This window comes from Acinonyx jubatus, chromosome D3, assembly GCF_027475565.1.
Source record: "Acinonyx jubatus isolate Ajub_Pintada_27869175 chromosome D3, VMU_Ajub_asm_v1.0, whole genome shotgun sequence".
In the NCBI taxonomy this organism is placed as follows: Eukaryota; Metazoa; Chordata; class Mammalia; order Carnivora; family Felidae; genus Acinonyx; species Acinonyx jubatus.
The window spans coordinates 18126927-18142864 of record NC_069392.1 but is presented as its reverse complement, the minus strand read 5'-3'; the positions used below and the strand labels follow the sequence as shown (position 1 = coordinate 18142864).

At 50.8% G+C, this 15938-nt stretch overlaps 1 protein-coding gene across 9 annotated transcripts in view; it reads right to left on the bottom strand.

The window, feature by feature from the left end:
* The window catches only part of MYO1H (myosin IH), a 147399-nt gene that overhangs the window by 2121 nt on the left and 129340 nt on the right, over positions 1 to 15938 (bottom strand). For all 9 annotated transcript variants that reach the window (XM_015077597.3, XM_053206192.1, XM_053206189.1 and 6 more), the window contains 12 exons: positions 12636 to 12749; positions 9204 to 9280; positions 7929 to 7997; positions 6528 to 6612; positions 5517 to 5676; positions 4607 to 4690; positions 3729 to 3822; positions 3487 to 3542; positions 2792 to 2927; positions 2308 to 2378; positions 1848 to 1945; positions 847 to 946 (listed from right to left, as the gene is read on the bottom strand). In XM_015077597.3, coding sequence (XP_014933083.1) covers positions 847 to 946; positions 1848 to 1945; positions 2308 to 2378; positions 2792 to 2927; positions 3487 to 3542; positions 3729 to 3822; positions 4607 to 4690; positions 5517 to 5676; positions 6528 to 6612; positions 7929 to 7997; positions 9204 to 9280; positions 12636 to 12749 — 1144 coding nt within the window. The remainder of the gene's footprint in view (positions 1 to 846; positions 947 to 1847; positions 1946 to 2307; positions 2379 to 2791; positions 2928 to 3486; positions 3543 to 3728; positions 3823 to 4606; positions 4691 to 5516; positions 5677 to 6527; positions 6613 to 7928; positions 7998 to 9203; positions 9281 to 12635; positions 12750 to 15938) is intronic.

The window sequence follows — 15938 nt, the reverse complement described above, 5'->3', positions numbered from 1 at the left end:
AGGTCATGCCCCTAAGACAGCACGTAGACTGAAAACTCTGATGCTTTAAATCCAAAATAGTACTTAAAGATTTCAACTTCTCCCTGAAGGCGTTTAGGGGCAATTGGATCACAAAAGCCTTTTGGGTGCTGTTTACATCCACAGTCACAGTTTCATAGTTAAGGGGATATAAATTAAAATAGGTACAAGACATTCCATATGTCGACAGACCGTTTCCTCGTTCGTTTGTATCAACTAAGGATACCGGGTGCATATATACAAAAGACATCTTAAAACACTCAGCCCGCTCAGGTTGTAATGGGCTATTTCCTAGCAAAATTGGATCAAACTAAACTCTGTGTACTCCTGGTACAGTGAGGCCTGTTGAGATGCCGGGTCCAGCATGGTCGGACCCGGGAGGGAGGGCACAGCATGGAGCACTCCAGCTGGACTTGATCCGACCAGAGTGCTCACATTCCAAAGCCCCGGCCACGCCCCCGCCAAGCCAATTACATCACCTCGTCTGAGACTCAGGCACTGGTACTTTTGGAAACTCACAGGAGACTCCAATGTTGCAAACACGAATGAGAACCCCTCTGATAAGGCGTAAGGCCTTTACCAGGCAGTGAAAAGGTGACTTTGACCTTTAAAACCGAGAAGGACTGAACGTCAACTTCCTGTTTACTCACAACCAAAACTGGGAGGTGAACTTGCTTTTTTTCCCCCCTTTTCATTCATTGTGTGAATCTGTACCCCTGGTATCCATACCTTCCTGTTTTGATACAGAATCGAGAATAGAGGGAGAAATGAACAGTCTATATTCTCATGTCAGACTGCTCACGCCTCCCTCCCCCGCCAGCCACTCACCACGGTTAACTGTCCATTTTTATCTTTATAGATTTGCTCTTCTGGTCCCGTGTCGAAAACGATCGTGCCTTCTTTTCCAGGACTAATATAAAACCGTAAACTGAAAATACACAAAATCATCAATTACTGACCTTTTCTTTTTTGCCTCTTGTCTACAAAAGAAATTCGCTTATGCAGCTTTACTGGTTTCAAGATCAAATTCCTGTTTTATTAGAGTTTTATTTTACTTGAGTACCCAAAAGACCACCAGTTCCGTAACAGAGAAAACTCACCACGTTCCTGTGGTTATTCTCAAATCACTTTAGCACATTCAGTCCTTCAAGGGGCCAATTTGATGTCTGAAGAACCACCTACATATGGTCCTGCTGAAACTCTCGTGGCTGGGGGGGGCGGGTCTCCCTGTGAGGTCCAGCAAAACCAACCCCACTCTGTGCCCCCCTCTTGTACATAATGGATTTGCTCAGGACATTAGGGTGGCTTCAGACCTAATAGGGGCAGCAATGAAGACCTGCTTTCCCAGGGGCTGGGGGGTGGGGGAGGGGGGGCACAGCGCCTCCTGATTCCGTCTGCGAACGAGAATCCAGCATGGCCTCAGGAACCCCCACACCATCCCCAACCAGCCAGGTGACACTGGGCCTGCTGCTTAGCCGCTTTGTGCCCCTGACATGGAAAACGTGGCCATCCTTCAGAGCTGAGAGAATCGAGTAAGAGCACCCCGTCTACGTGTCAGATGGTTTTCTTTTCCGTCCTAAAGTAATGTTGCCGCTCTGCCCTCATCAGTTGTAGGCAGCCTGCAAAGCTCCGGGCCCACCGTACTCGGCCAACTGTCCCGAACAACAACTATCAACAGGAAGGGTGCGGCCGTCACCTGCTCTGGCCCAGAGGTCCACCTTTCACTCAGTGACAGCTTCCCTCAGGAACATAAGGCCCTCCTTGGAGAACTGGGATGTGAGACCACGGTTCCCTATGTGAGTGAGCGATCGCTGGGCAAAACCACCTACCTCCCCTGGACGACACTGACAATGTTCCCCCGCTTCACCAGCATGACGAGCTTAGTAACGGCTTCAAAGATATGTTCACACTGTAAGACGGCATCCCCCTGAGAAGGAGACATGGCTGTTCCAGAAGCAGTGGCTTAAAAGGTTTTTTTAGTTTTTATTTTTGAGAGAGACAGAGCGTGAGCAGGGGAGGGACAGAGAGAGAGAGAGGGAAACACAGAATCCGAAGCAGGCTCCAGGCCCCGAGCTGTCAGCACAGAGCCCGACGCGGGGCTCGAACTCCCGAACCGTGAGATCCTGACCTGAGCCGAAGCCGGACGCTCAACCGACTGAGCCACCCAGGCACCCCGGGAGCAGGGGCTCAAAAGGAAAACACCCTCCAATACCGAGGCTGTGCGGCAGGCAACTGAATATCGTGGCGGTGGTCTCCCTCTGTCAGCAGAGACGGGTGGCCGGCAATTACCTTTTGTTTGCTGTCCTCTGGCGACACGTGAATGACCAAGATTCCATCACTGAGGCTGCTGGTGGAGACCCCTTAAGACAGATCCAGAGTTAGGGACCGGGAACCGGACAACGTGACATCAATACAGGAAAAAAGAGGAGGCATACCTGGGGGTGCCCCAACCCCACACTCTTTCCCTCCCATCTGGGCCCAGCAGGAAGAAGGGCACACTCCAGCAATGAGCATGCCGTGAGGCTGTGAAGGGCTGTGCTCGGGATACAGCACAGGTCATCGGAGAAGGGGACGGTTATCCAAGCTGGATACTGGAGCGAAGGGGTGGCCGTTGATATTTATGCCAGAAAGAGAAGCACAGGCCAGGCTCCGGCAGCCCCAGGCTTTAAGGGCACCCTCCACTTCGGTCTTCCACTGGAGGGTGTCTTCTTAACTGGTGTGCCCAGAAGCCAAGTCGACCCCGTGAACAGCCGTACGGTCGCTGGCTTCTTACCTTTGAGTGCCGAGTACGCTATTTTCTGCTTGATTTTGGCAAGTTCCACCACGTAAGCCGCTTTCTGAGTGAGGAGGAACTGCCGCTCCCGCGCCCGGAAGCCCTTCCTGTCGTATTTAATGACCGGGACACCGTACTGCGAAGAGGTGACCGTCACCATGAAGGGAAGGGGACTCCGCGGGCGGAGGGGGCGGAGTACTGAGCTCCTTACTTCCAGCACTCACCTGCTTATCTGTGAGCAGGTATTACCACACAGCGCTTCCTGCCATGGAACCCTGGGGCCTCTCCGTAACCCTGCCACCCCCACGCACAGAGGGACAAAGGCAGCAAGAGCTGAAGTAACCTGCCCAGATGGCGCGTGGCTACTGAGTTGTGCCATGTTGGCAGCCCGCCACATTGCTGCTGCTAAGAGGGGGTGTTTAACGATGAATTTCATGGCCGTGTTTCACTCAATTTCATAGGAAAACCCAACCCGGTTCCTGGGGTGACAGATAAGGACCGTAAGAACAGCAAATAGGTGCCTAGGGATCATGCGGGCCCCGCAGTCTTTGTTAATACCCAGAGCATCACGGTTGTGAACCCTGCGCATCCCCACGCACCCCTGCAGTTCAACGGCACTTCCGGACACCCCTCGCACAGAAGACGGACCCTGTTCTCACGCTTCGTGAGGGAATCCTGACACAACACTTCCCTACCTGGATTTTCTCGCTGCTGATGAGTTGAAGTACTTTGGGATTAATGTCTCCTTCATCTGGGGAGGGAATCGGAGCACAGTGAATCGTCAACTAAACGCCATCGTGGCGCAAAAGCCACGGGCACCTGCTGGGTTTACGTCTCTCTGTGACCAAGACCTCAACTGTGGGCCAGGAGACTCTCCGGAGTCAGGCGTCATCTTCTGACCCTCTAAGCGAGTGCACAAACAGAAGAACGCGCTTACCGATCCGACTGTTGGCGAAGGGCTGGTTTAAGGCTTCTGCATAACCTTCTTTCTTCCCCCTGAAGAGCTCACTTGTAACCACCTTTTGCTGCATCTGGTAACAGAGAGAGGGAAATACAAAAGTGGGAGCCGTGGGGCTCCTTGGGACGGAGGTCCGCGGCACAGCTCACTCTCCGTGATCAGCTGTAGAGGCCTCGTCATACCTCTGCCCGGAAATCACAGCACATTCCAGGCTTTGGCCAAAGTGCCCCTAAAAATTATGCTGGCAGAGACTGGAGCTGACACTTCGTGCTGGTCTCTTGCACTCCCTTCCCAGCAGGGGAATTTTCAGAATTTCAGACAGCAGTTTTCCTCCTTCTGGGTCAGAGGTCTGCCTGCAAACTCCAGCCCCGGGGGCCAGATCCAGCCTGCTGCCGGTTGTTTCTAAGTTTTTGTTTGTTTGCTTTGCAGCCTGGCTACGCCATTCATTCATGTGTGCTGTCCGGCAGCTTCCGTGCTCTGCCCGCAGAGTCGAGTGACTGCAACAGAGATCGTGCGGCCCGCAGACCCTGAGAGGGGACTCTCTAGCGCTTTACGGACCTGCAGACAAGCAGACACAAAACCCTCCAGCAGAGAAGGGGCCCGGCCTTCCGTGCAGCGCAGCGCCGGGGCCATCTGGGCTGTGTTCCCATGGCAACAGCGTGAGCAGAAGCACTTGCAACATCTGTCCTTGAACAAGGGGCTCTGACCTAAGTGGCCTTCTTGTGTTCCATCCCCAACACGTGCAGGAGGCATGAGCCCGGTGTGACCCCTGGGCTCCCAGGTGAGATGGTGGGCGAGCGCCGCCCACCCCGGACCTTCCAGCACCTTCGCCACCCACCCGGGCTCCCCGTCCTTACCAGCGCCTTCCTCTCGGCCGTGATCCCGCGACAGTACTTCCGAACCAGGTTCCTGGTGCACATCTTCCTGAGCAGGTCCGAGGCCTGTGTGGAGAACACATGAACTTCTGCTCTACCCGCCTCACTCAGACCCCGTCTTGGGCTGTGGCCACCAAGACAGAGGCTCTGAAAGCAAGTCGAATTCAGTCCGATTTCAAGTACAGCATTAGTATTTTTTTTTTTAAGTTTATCTACTTTGAGAGCAAGCGAGCATGAGCGGTGGGGAGGGGCGGGGTGAGGGGAGGAAGAATCCCAAGCAGGCTCCTTGCTGTCAGCGCAGAGCCTGACGTGGGGTTTAATCCCATGAACCTCGAGATCATGACTTGAGCTGAAAGCAAGACTTGGACGCTTAACTGACTGAGCCACGCAGGCGCCCCAGTACAGCATTAGTATTTTAAAGTCCGAGAAAGCAACTAATCTTCCAATCTTGCGTTATCTTTTCACCGTTGCTAAGCTACTGCTTCTCGAACTTGAATGTGTTTGAGTCACCCGAGGACCCGGCTAAAAAAAAGACTCTAAGAACTGCTCAGTGGACCTGGGCTGGGGCCCGGTTTCTTACAGAGGCCCCCACTGTGCTCCAGACACAGGATCCTTGGACCTTCTTTTGAGAAACGCTGTTCTAGGTGACAGTCATTATAAGCCGTCAGGAAGGCCATACCAAGGGTAGCGCTATTCGCAAATGCTCCGTGCTAACCAACCTCCACTGGCTTGAGAGTACGAATTGAGAGGAGCGACATTTCTCATAGGACAGCCTTGCAAAGAAGTGCTTCGCTAAAGCCTTTCGAGCCAAGGGTGGTGGCACAAAGATACACCAGCTGAGCCCCGTCGCTGCCCGAGTCACTTGCAACAACAATCTGCGGGTCATCCTCACATTTTCTAAAATGCCAGGAGGCCTCAGCCAGCTCTTGTCCAAGACGTTCTTTGGGACATGATACCGGAGGGTCAAGATGTAATTCTTCCGCACGAACACGATAAACTCCTCATTGTCCGGGCAGAGAGGCTTGTTGCGGTTGATGAAGCCCTTTATGAACCTGAAGCGGCAAGTGGTTTCTGTTAATTTTCTGGCCCATTTCTTCACGGAGCCTCGGGCTCTCTCCCCACCTGTTTGCAAAGGAGGCCGAAATGGTGCAGGTTGTTTGGGTCGCCAGGTGGGGCGACCGTTACATGGCCCACAGGTCGGGTCTGCCCCGAAAATGTGCTCTATTTCACCCATGCTATCTTTGGTTTTGTTCTGAGTGGTTTGAATTAGTTGCTAACAACAATATTGGGAACTAGTACACGAAAGCCAGATTTCCACCCAACCTTGGGCGGGCGGAGGGGGAGGGGGGGGGCTGGTTATCAAGAATCTGTGGCAACACTAAGCTGGCATTTCTCCAAGGCAGCAGTCAGCTGGAGTAGTGACTGCCCCTCTGAGGTGGACTGAGCTTTCCAAAGTTAGCTGCAGTTCCCACCATGCCTTATCATCTTATCCCAGCTCGTGAAATTCACTTTTACCTGCCTGGCATTGGAGGGCAGCTGACCTTGTGACTTTTGAACTAAGAGAAACTGACAGGCGTACTGAATTGTGATCACTGTCCAATTAGGGAGCTCAGAAGAAAGCAATGGACTTAGCCGCAGTCCCCACCATGCCTTATTGTCTTATCCCAGCTCGTGAAACTCGCTTTTTTACCTGCCTGGCATTGGAGGGCAGCTGACCTTGCGACTTTTGAACTAAGAGAAACTGACAAGCGCACTAAATCGTGGTCACCATCAAATTAGGGAGCTCAGAGGAAAGCCACAGAGCTGAATTCTTAGGGGCTGACACCCTGAGGGGAAGATGGGCTTTCGGCACAAAGCCAAAGAACTCAGCCAAGTCCGCAACCACCTTCTACAGAGAACTCACTTTCTTACGGTCCACACAGCCCACTTTCTCCTTTTGGCCAGCTTCCGAGCCAGGGCCCCGCGCCAGTGGGCTTCAAGTGTGATGGCTGAAAGAGTTCACTGCCAGCATTAGAAGGTGAGCACGATCACATTTAAATACAATGGCTTTTTTCCAGAAACATCCATCCACTCCACAAACATCCGGATACCCACCCGCACTCTGCCCGAGAGATGGAAAAGTGGTGAGTGTTACCAGTTCTTATGGGGAGTGTGGGGGGCGGTTCAGACAACTGAACCAGGGCAACAGAGGAACCCCAGAGGTGCCGCAGGAAGCTTCAAGGAAAGCCCCACAATGACGTGAGGGGATCAGAGTTTCCCCAGGCCTTCCTGAGGGACCCGTTGGTTTTGTTGCCGCCCACGGCTGGTCTCAACTGCTGTGTGCTTTAAGTTGTCTACACTTAAGAACTGAGATACGTAAATTGGGACACATAGATTTCTGACGTGCTTCCCAGTTTTTAAGTGCTTTACAGATTTTGTTCAGTTATTCGGATTAGAAAAAATACTTTCTTGTGTGTTCCTCATAGCAGCACTGTTTTCTGTTATAAAAGCAAACAACTGAAACAACCCATGCGTCCATCCAGCGAATGGCTGAATTATGAAGTACTCATACGGCACGGGGGTTGGCAAACTGCGGCCCGCGGGCCATCTGTTTTTGTAAATAAAGGTTTACTGCCACACGACTATGCCCGTTTATTTACATATAGCCTAAAGTACCTTCCTGATACAATGTCAGAGCTGAGTAGCCGTGACCGAGGCCGGGTGACCCCCAAGTCTACAGTACCACCTGGTCTTTAGGAAAGTTTGCCAACGTGTGATACGGTGCAATCCTACGCAGCCGTGACAGTAAATGACCAAACCTGCGCACGTCGACTGGTTGCATTGCGGAAACAAACACATCCCTAAAAATATAAACAGTATAATCTTACGAAGTTCCAAATGTGTCAGCCAATAAAACTGTTGTTTAGAGACGTATCCATAGATGGTAAAGCTATAGAGGAAAACAAGGCAATGAGAAATGCAGAATTCCAAAGAGAGATGGGGGCGGGGGGGGGGGGGGCAGGGTTGAGAAGGGACAGGAGACGGGTTCCCAAGGTACTCCTGGTGTTGGCATTCTTTTAAAAGAGTTATTCTGTAAACAGGCACACGCGGTGGGATCAAATAAACTACGTCCGTGGGAGGAATACGGGTCACTCCGTTGCAATCTCGGGTCAACAGAATAAAGACGAGACACACGCAAGGTTTCAAGGCCGAGCAAGGGGAGAGAAGCCACCAAAGGGGCCTGAGCTCCAGGTACAGCAGGGATGAGAGAGACCGCAGAGGTCTGGCTCACTGCAGACGGGCACGTTTCTGTTTTAATTCTTACCTGCGTGTCTCTTTCTCACGTACACTCTCCTCTCTAGGCAGGCTTTGTATGTGGCTTGGATTCTTGCAACTTAAGATGAAACAAAAGTTTTGGTGAGATGGCTTTCAGTTGTGCACCTGCGTGGTAGCGCTTTTCCAAGGGCAGGTCAGAAGCAGCCCTCGGGGTGTGCCATGCAGAGCTGACTGGGAAGAGATGGGAAGGGGTGGGCCCATCTTCCCTCCCTCCCTCCCTCCCTCCCTCCTCCCTCCCTCCTTCCTCCCTCCAGGGTAAAGAACAGACTCGGTGGTTAGAGCTCCCCACCCCCGTCTGTCTACGGGGGGCCTGCTGGCCCTCGGTTCCACGGCCCTCGGACCACATGCTTGCTCGCCCTCGAGCTGCCGTGTCCACCTCCCTCCACCTGGGGACTGAATTCCCAACACAAGCCAGGCGCACTGAGGGCCCCACAACCAGTGGCATCCCATTCCCTGGGGGCTGGTTAGAAACGCTGGGGTCTCCCCTGCAGCCAGCACCCACCCAGAAACCAGGTCCCGGGATTGGTGCCCACTGCTGTCAGGGTCCAAAAAAAGGACGGTGGTCACAAGCCCGGGTCCTGAAGGCGGGCAGCCCCATGTTCCAACCCAAGCTCTGCCCCTTACTAGCTGTGCAGCCTTCAGCAAGTTACCAACATCTTGGGCCTCAGTTTCCCTGACTGCAAAGTGGAGATAATACAGCTGCACAGGTTAGTTTTAAAGAGCACCACGAGGTCCTGAGGGCAGAGGACTTAATACGTACCTGGCACACAGAAAGCACTCAGGTACACGCAGCAGGGTCTGTCTCGACAGACCAGTTGAGATTTCAACGGAGAAACCCCACTGCACTCCAGGAGTTTTTACATTTTTTTGCACCCCCAACCTCCACCCCAGAACTTTTCTCATTTGCCATTCACTGTGCTCCCCGCGCGCCCCACCCCCCACCCCGTGCCTGCAGGCTTTGAGGCGACACCTTCCAGCATCAGATACTGGTATGAACGCAGTGTTCAAAGCTTCGTTTGAGGTTCGGGTCCTAACAAGTGGGATGGCAATCCGGCATGTAAGTTTCCGTGTGCATCCATGACTACCCTCCAAACACGCATTAAGGCATAGAAACCCATGTGTTCTCATTCTGGGTTTCCAAAGCGAGTGCTTCTTACATTAGATCAGACACCATGTGTAAGATGTAACCCAAGCTAAGCTGGTTCATTTCACATTCTACGGAAATCAGGACAGGAAAAAAAAAAAAAGAAAAAGAAAATCATACCTAATTGATGTTTACTAAATTCAAAGGCATCTTCAGTAGCAAACAGTGTTCTGGGGAAACGAATGAATATCTTGGTTCTAGAAGTGAAAGAAAAGATTGTTGTCATGAGTAATTGGCTGGCTTGAATAGTGTCCCCTCGCCAGAACCTCAGAATGTGATCTTATCTGGAAATAGGGTCTTTGCAGACGTCATCAAGGTAGGGATTGAGAAGAGATCATCCAGAATTAGGGTTCACCTAAATCCGGCATGCGTGTACATCTAAGAGACAGAAAAGGACACACAGGCACAGGGAGGTTCATGTGAAGACAGAAGCAGAGACTGGAGGGAAGTGGCCACAAGCCAAGGAAGGTCAGGAGCCACCAGAAGCTGGAAGAGGCAAGGAAGGACCCTCCCACAGAGCCCGCCGACACCTTGAGAACACTCTTCTGTTATTTAAAGCCAGCCAGTCTGTGGTCATTTGTTACCAGCGTCAGGAAACTACTACATTGATTTGACCTGAAGTTAGTTCCTTAGGCTTTGAAGATTGATGACAAGGAATATGAGTCTCAGTTTTTGTTTTGTTTTTTAGGTTTTATCTTTTTTCTTTTTAATTTTTTTTAACGTTTATTTTTGAGACAGGGAGAGACAGAGCATGAACGGGGGAGGGTCAGAGAGAGAGGGAGACACAGAATCCGAAACAGGCTCCAGGCTCTGAGCTGTCAACACAGAGCCTGACGCGGGGCTCAAACTCACGGACCGCGAGATCATGACCCAAGCCGAAGTCGGACGCTCAACCAACTGAGCCACCCAGGCGCCCCAGGTTTTATCTTTTTTAAAAAATGTTTATTTGAGAGAGAGTGTGTGCACGCACAAGTGGGGGAGGGGCCGAGAGGGACAGAGAGGATCCCAAGTAGGTTCCACACTGTCAGTGCAGAGCCTGATATGGGGCTCGATCCCAAGAACCGTGAGATCATGGCCTGAGCCGAAATCAAGAATCAGATGCTTAACCAACTGAGCCACCTAGGTGCCCCCAGTCTCAGCTTAAAAGAAGATCCCCTTGGGGCGCCTGGGTGGCTCGATTTGTTAAGCATCTGACTTCAGCGCAGGTCATGATCTCATAGTTCATGAGTTCAAGCCCCACGTCAGGCTCTGTACTGACAGCTCCGAGCCTGGAGCGTGCTTCGGATTCTGTGTCTCCCCCCTCTTTCTCTCTCTGTGTCCCTCCCCTGCTCTCGCTCTGTCTCTCAAAAAATAAATGTTAAAAAAAAATTAAAAAAAAAAAAAAGGAAATCCCCTCCACCAGCAAAGATAAATTATCAATATGCATCACTTTCTACCTGCCCTATGCACCCTGTGAGGGCAACTTACCACCTATGACCTCTTTAGTCCGCCTCCCTTGGGCTGTGTGAAGCTCCATTCCCCTCAGGGATCAGGCTTAGAAATGTGGTTAATACTTGAAGCAGGTCCCAGGACAGAAGTGGAAGGATGGAGAGGGACCAGGTGGCCAGACGGCTGTCTATATGTGAGTGGGAGTTAGGAGTTGACAGGCAAAGCCCCTGATAGATTCGAAGGCAGAGATCCCTGGAGCTGGATTCTCTGTGGCCTGGGAATGCCCATCTATACCCTTGGGCACCGCTCCCTACCACCTAATTCACCCTGACCAAAAGGACTTATAGGACAAACTAAAATCTTCGCGGTCCACCCCACTGAGTTCTGCCTCAAACGCTTCCAATGCGTACAAAAGTTCTCCTCGCGGACAACTACAGCGATAGTAATGTACTCGGAGTTCTAGAACACCACCTTCTGGGATGCCCGAGGAGCTTTGGCATCACAGAAGTCCTACTATCCCCTCTGAGAGGTCCTGCGTGCATGTGATCAATAACAAGACCAAACAAACTCATCTTGCAGGCAAAGACGTTCAACCCAGCCCTGAGTGAGGTATAGAACACAGGGTTCCTTTCTAACTTAATCTCCTCCCGTAGGCAGTGCTAAAGCCCTTCCAACCACTGGGAGTTTGTGATGTTGTGATTCTTAATAATAAATACCTATTTGGGGATGCGTGGGGGGCTCAGCCAGTTAAGCATTGGTTGAGTGTCCGACTCTTAACCACAGTTCCTGAGATCGAGCCCCGTGTTGCTCTCTGCACCGGCAGGGCAGAGCCTGCTTGGGATTCTCTCTCCCCCTCCCTGCCCCTCCCCTGTGCGTACTCTCTCAAAATAAACAAACATTAAAATATATATATATATTTGGTCTTTGTCCTGTTCCAGTATCACGGCTCCCCAAATCCTTGTAATTAGAGCAACAGGGGCATCTTTTTGTTATATTTGGACTCTGTTCCTGAAATGGTTTCAAAGGGATAAGAGTGAAATGGGTGTCTTACTAGTCATTAACAGATCCCTTTCGACCACACCACACCCGAGTTTCTGCTAAGGAAATGGTGTGTGCAAAGCCCCCTTGGATAACCTCAGGATGGGAGCTGGCTGCCAGGGAAACCAATCTTGAGATGAGAGGCTGAGAACTTTCAGCCCCGCCTCGAGGTAGGGGAGAGGGGCTGGGGGTTGAACTGATGACCAGTGACTTTGTCAATCGTGCCCATGTAATGAAGCCTCCATAACCGCTCCCCCCTGCCCCCCGCCAAAAAAAGACGTGGCTTGATGTTCTGAGTGTACCTGGAGAGGGCGTGGAAGTTCCAGGCTTCTTCCCCAGACCCCGCCCTATGTATCTCTTCCATCTGGCTGTTCTGGAGTTCTATTTTTTTGTAATAAGCCGGCAATCCAGTAAGAAAAATGTTTTACTTTTTCTTTAATTTTTATTTTTGAGAGAGAGAGAGAGAGCGTCTGTGCAAGCGGAGGAGGGGCAGAGTGAGGGGAACAGAAGTTCTGAAGCAGGTTCTTCACTGACAGCAGTGAGCCTGATGCGGGGCTCGAACTCCTGAACCGCGAGACCAGGTCCTGAGCTGATGGCTCCACCGACCGAGCCACTCAGGGACCCAAGTAAAATTTTTTTTCTGAGTTTTCTGAGCCACTCTGGCCAATCGATTGAACCCAAAGAGGGGGTCCTGGGAACCTCCAATAGCTAGCCAGTCAGTGGTCAGAAGCACAGGTGACCAGTGGGACTTGTAACTGGCATCTGAAGTGGGGGGCGGGGGTAGACAGTCTGGTGAGGCTGAGTCCTTAACTTGGGCATTGGACACTACCTAGGTAGACAGTGTCAGAACGGAGCTCAACTGTGGACACTCAGCTACTTTCAGAAACGTTGTGCAATATTCTGTGTGAGCAAAGCAAGGTGAGCAGGTACACGCAGTGTTTTCTTCACAGAGCTGCATTTAACTTGAGTGGATGGAGGTATCCGCTTGTCAATCTATGTAAATTCCTTTAAAAATTCATCTCCAGGCTCTAGACGCATACAGGTCAATGCACAAACCTTTTCAACGGGGATTTCTTGGCCACTTACCTCCCTAACTTGTACTCCTCGGGCGTGTAGCCGATGTACTGGATCAGCCGTTCTACGCCCTCTGCTGGAGGCCCGTGCCAGTGTGGCCAGGTGTCTGGGCACAAGGACTTGTACCTGGGGAGAGGAGAGGCCCTTGCAGAAAGCCTTCGGACCTTCCACTCACCTCCCCCACCCCCACTCCCCTCCAGAGCTCAGGATGTGCTCCGCTGTGGTATGTCAGCTACTCAGCGCAATCTAGCAGATTCATCATACCAACTTCCTTGAATTCAATAACACACACTTGGCAAGAAACATAAAAGGGAGAAACGGTCTCAACGGGGTGGGTTTGGTCTGTCTTCATAGAACAATGACATCGTCAGACACCCCACCCAAGAAACTCCATTCCACTCCTAAGTACACACGCAGAGGCATGAAAACATACATCCACACACAAGCTCATACGTGAACGTTCACGGTGTCATCACTCATCATAGACAAAAGGTAGACACAACCCAAATGTCCATCTGCCGATGAACGAATAGATAAATGAACGTGGGCCAGCACAGGAAGAAAAGGTACCGTGCTTGGTAAGTGACGAGGGATTTTTCAAGGGTAATTTTGGATGTAATGCTGATTTATGGACCTGATTTCAGCACACAATACAACTCCCTTCTATATGTGGTCACCATAGACAGAACCATGGTTGTCTGTAACATAATGAAATAAGAGAACGCAGAATTCCAAGTGCCCGTGGACCAAGGGTAGAAATTATATCCGGGACCGCCCTGGCTGGGTTTGAGTCCAGCTCAGGAGCCGGGCAAGTCACTTCACCTCCTCACCCTGTGCAACACGAACAATAACAAGCCCTTCTCGTGGGACCGTCACAAGGCTGAAGGGAGATAATCTGTGGAGAGCACTGGACACAGTCCGAAACTTCAAAAAAATGTTAGCTACGTTACTCCTACTATGCTTCTCGCCCTTAATAATGTTATATGGTTCCTACTATTTCAAAATCACATTTTACACTGTTTTTTAAAATTCGTTCATGTTTTACTTGAGAGAGACACAGCGTGTGATCAGGGGAGGGGCAGAGAGAGGGGGAGACCCAGAATCCGAAACAGGATCCAGGTTCTGAGCTGTCAGCACAGAGCCCGACGCGGGGCTCGAACCCACGGACTGCAAGATCATGACCTGAATCGAAGTCAGATGCTTAACCAACTGAGCCACCCAGGACCCCACATTTTACTCTGTTAAAATGGGTTTATTTTCCAGGAACTATACTTTATGAGCAAGTCCATGAAGGGCAATGGACTGAATGTTTGTGTCGTCTCCTTACTCCTAAATTCACATGCTGAAATCCTAACCCACGATGTGATGGCTTTAGGAGGTGGGGTCTTTGGGAGGTGATGAGGTCATGAGGGAGCCTCCATGAAAGGGATGAGTGTCCCTATAACAGAGGCCTCCAGAGATCTCCCTCACCCTCCTTCCCCCACGCGAGGATATGAGAGAATGACGGACTTCATGCAACCCAAAAGACAGTCCTCACTGGAACATGACCACACTGCTATCTCGAGCTCAGATTTCCAGCCTCCCAAACTGTGAGAAATAGATTTCTGTTGTTTGTAAACCACCCAGTCCCCGGTACTTTGTTTTAGCCGCCTGAATTAAGACAGGCACTGAGTGTCATGTGTTCTTCCCTGGTTACCTTTCCCGGTCTAGCCACGTACGCACAAAGGCACAGGGGCACGCCAACCCCAGGGAACACAGTACAGCCCCAGGCCCTGCTCCCGGCTGTCCAGGCCATGCCCATCACTAGCACACGTCATCAAAGTTGTCCAAACATGGGCTAGACAGACACGGCGGGGAATGAGGAGATGCCTTAAACACTGGCAGGGAGAGAGACTAGTATGTTCCATCTGTGTAAGTTCCACTAGTAAATTTCAAATGTGAGCTACAATAGCTTCCTGATCAAGGGAAGTAAGGCCAGGCAGGGTGCACACATATGATCATCTTTAGCCCCTCCCTGAGCCCCACTGACCTGCAGCCATGCCAGCCTCCTGGCTGGTCCTCCAGCCCACCCAGTTCCCACCTCCAGGCTCTCCTCCCTGGATCACTGTCCCCAAATACCTTCATGGCTCCCTCCCTCCACTTGGAAAGGCCCTCCCAGACCACCTTACCTAAAGAGGTAAAGCCTTCCACCTTTCGACCCTGCTCCTCTTTCCCCTCCCCAGATTCATTTCCCTTCAAAGACATATCCCCACTTGATCCCCTATATCCTCATTATAGCTAGTGGGCTCCCCCACTGGGAAGCAAACCCCGTGCTGCAGTGGGGTCTGTGCTGTCCTGCAGTTACCCAGCACCAAGGACAGCGCTGGTACACAGCAGGTGCTCAGTAGTATTTACAGAAAGAGTGAAGGAGCCTCAGGCAATAACAAAATAGAAAAGATTTGTGAAGTGCAAAAAAAATGCAAAAAAAAAATGGGAACATCAAATGCGCATGTGTTTAGGGGGTAGGGTGGGCGGTGGCTGCTGATTCTGGCCATCTCTACCCCAAGTTAGACTCAGAAAAAAATGGATATGTGAAAATGGTGAATGAAATACAAGTAGCTGATGAGCAAACACAAGGCAAACAGTCTGGTAGTTCCTCAAACAAATAAACATTGAATTATCATACAACCTAGTAATCTACTCATAGGTATACCCCCTCCCAAATAAAAACACATGTCCACATAAAAACCTATGCATATGCATAACAGTATTATTATGTTATATGCATATTATATGTTATATGCAGAACAGTATTATTCATCATAGCCCCGAGCAGAAACAATCCAAATGCCCATCAACTGATAATGCATAAATAGAATGTGGCCTGTCTATCCACACAATGGAGCATGATTCAGCCCTCAAAAGGAATGAAAATATACACTACAACAAGGATGAACCTTGAAAACACTATGCCAAGTGACAGGAACCAGTCACAAAAGGCCACATACTGTATGATTTCATGCATATGAAATGTTCAGAATGGGGAAATCTAGAGAGACAAGCAGTAGGTTAGTGACTGCTTCGGGCTGGAGTGGGGGTGGTAAGGAGATAAGGGGGTTACAGCTAAAGGGTGTCAGCAGGTATATAAATCATTAACAGAACAGTAAGGAAAGAGATTATTACTTAATAAATGCATATAAGCAGATATTACTTATCAAGGCATGAGGCTCACGGGAGAAAAACAAACATGATCCTTGGTAGAGAAAGATCTGAGGTCACTAAATCAGGGGCTACAAATTAGAGCTGCTAGAAAACGCTCAAGTTTCAAAGGGCAGG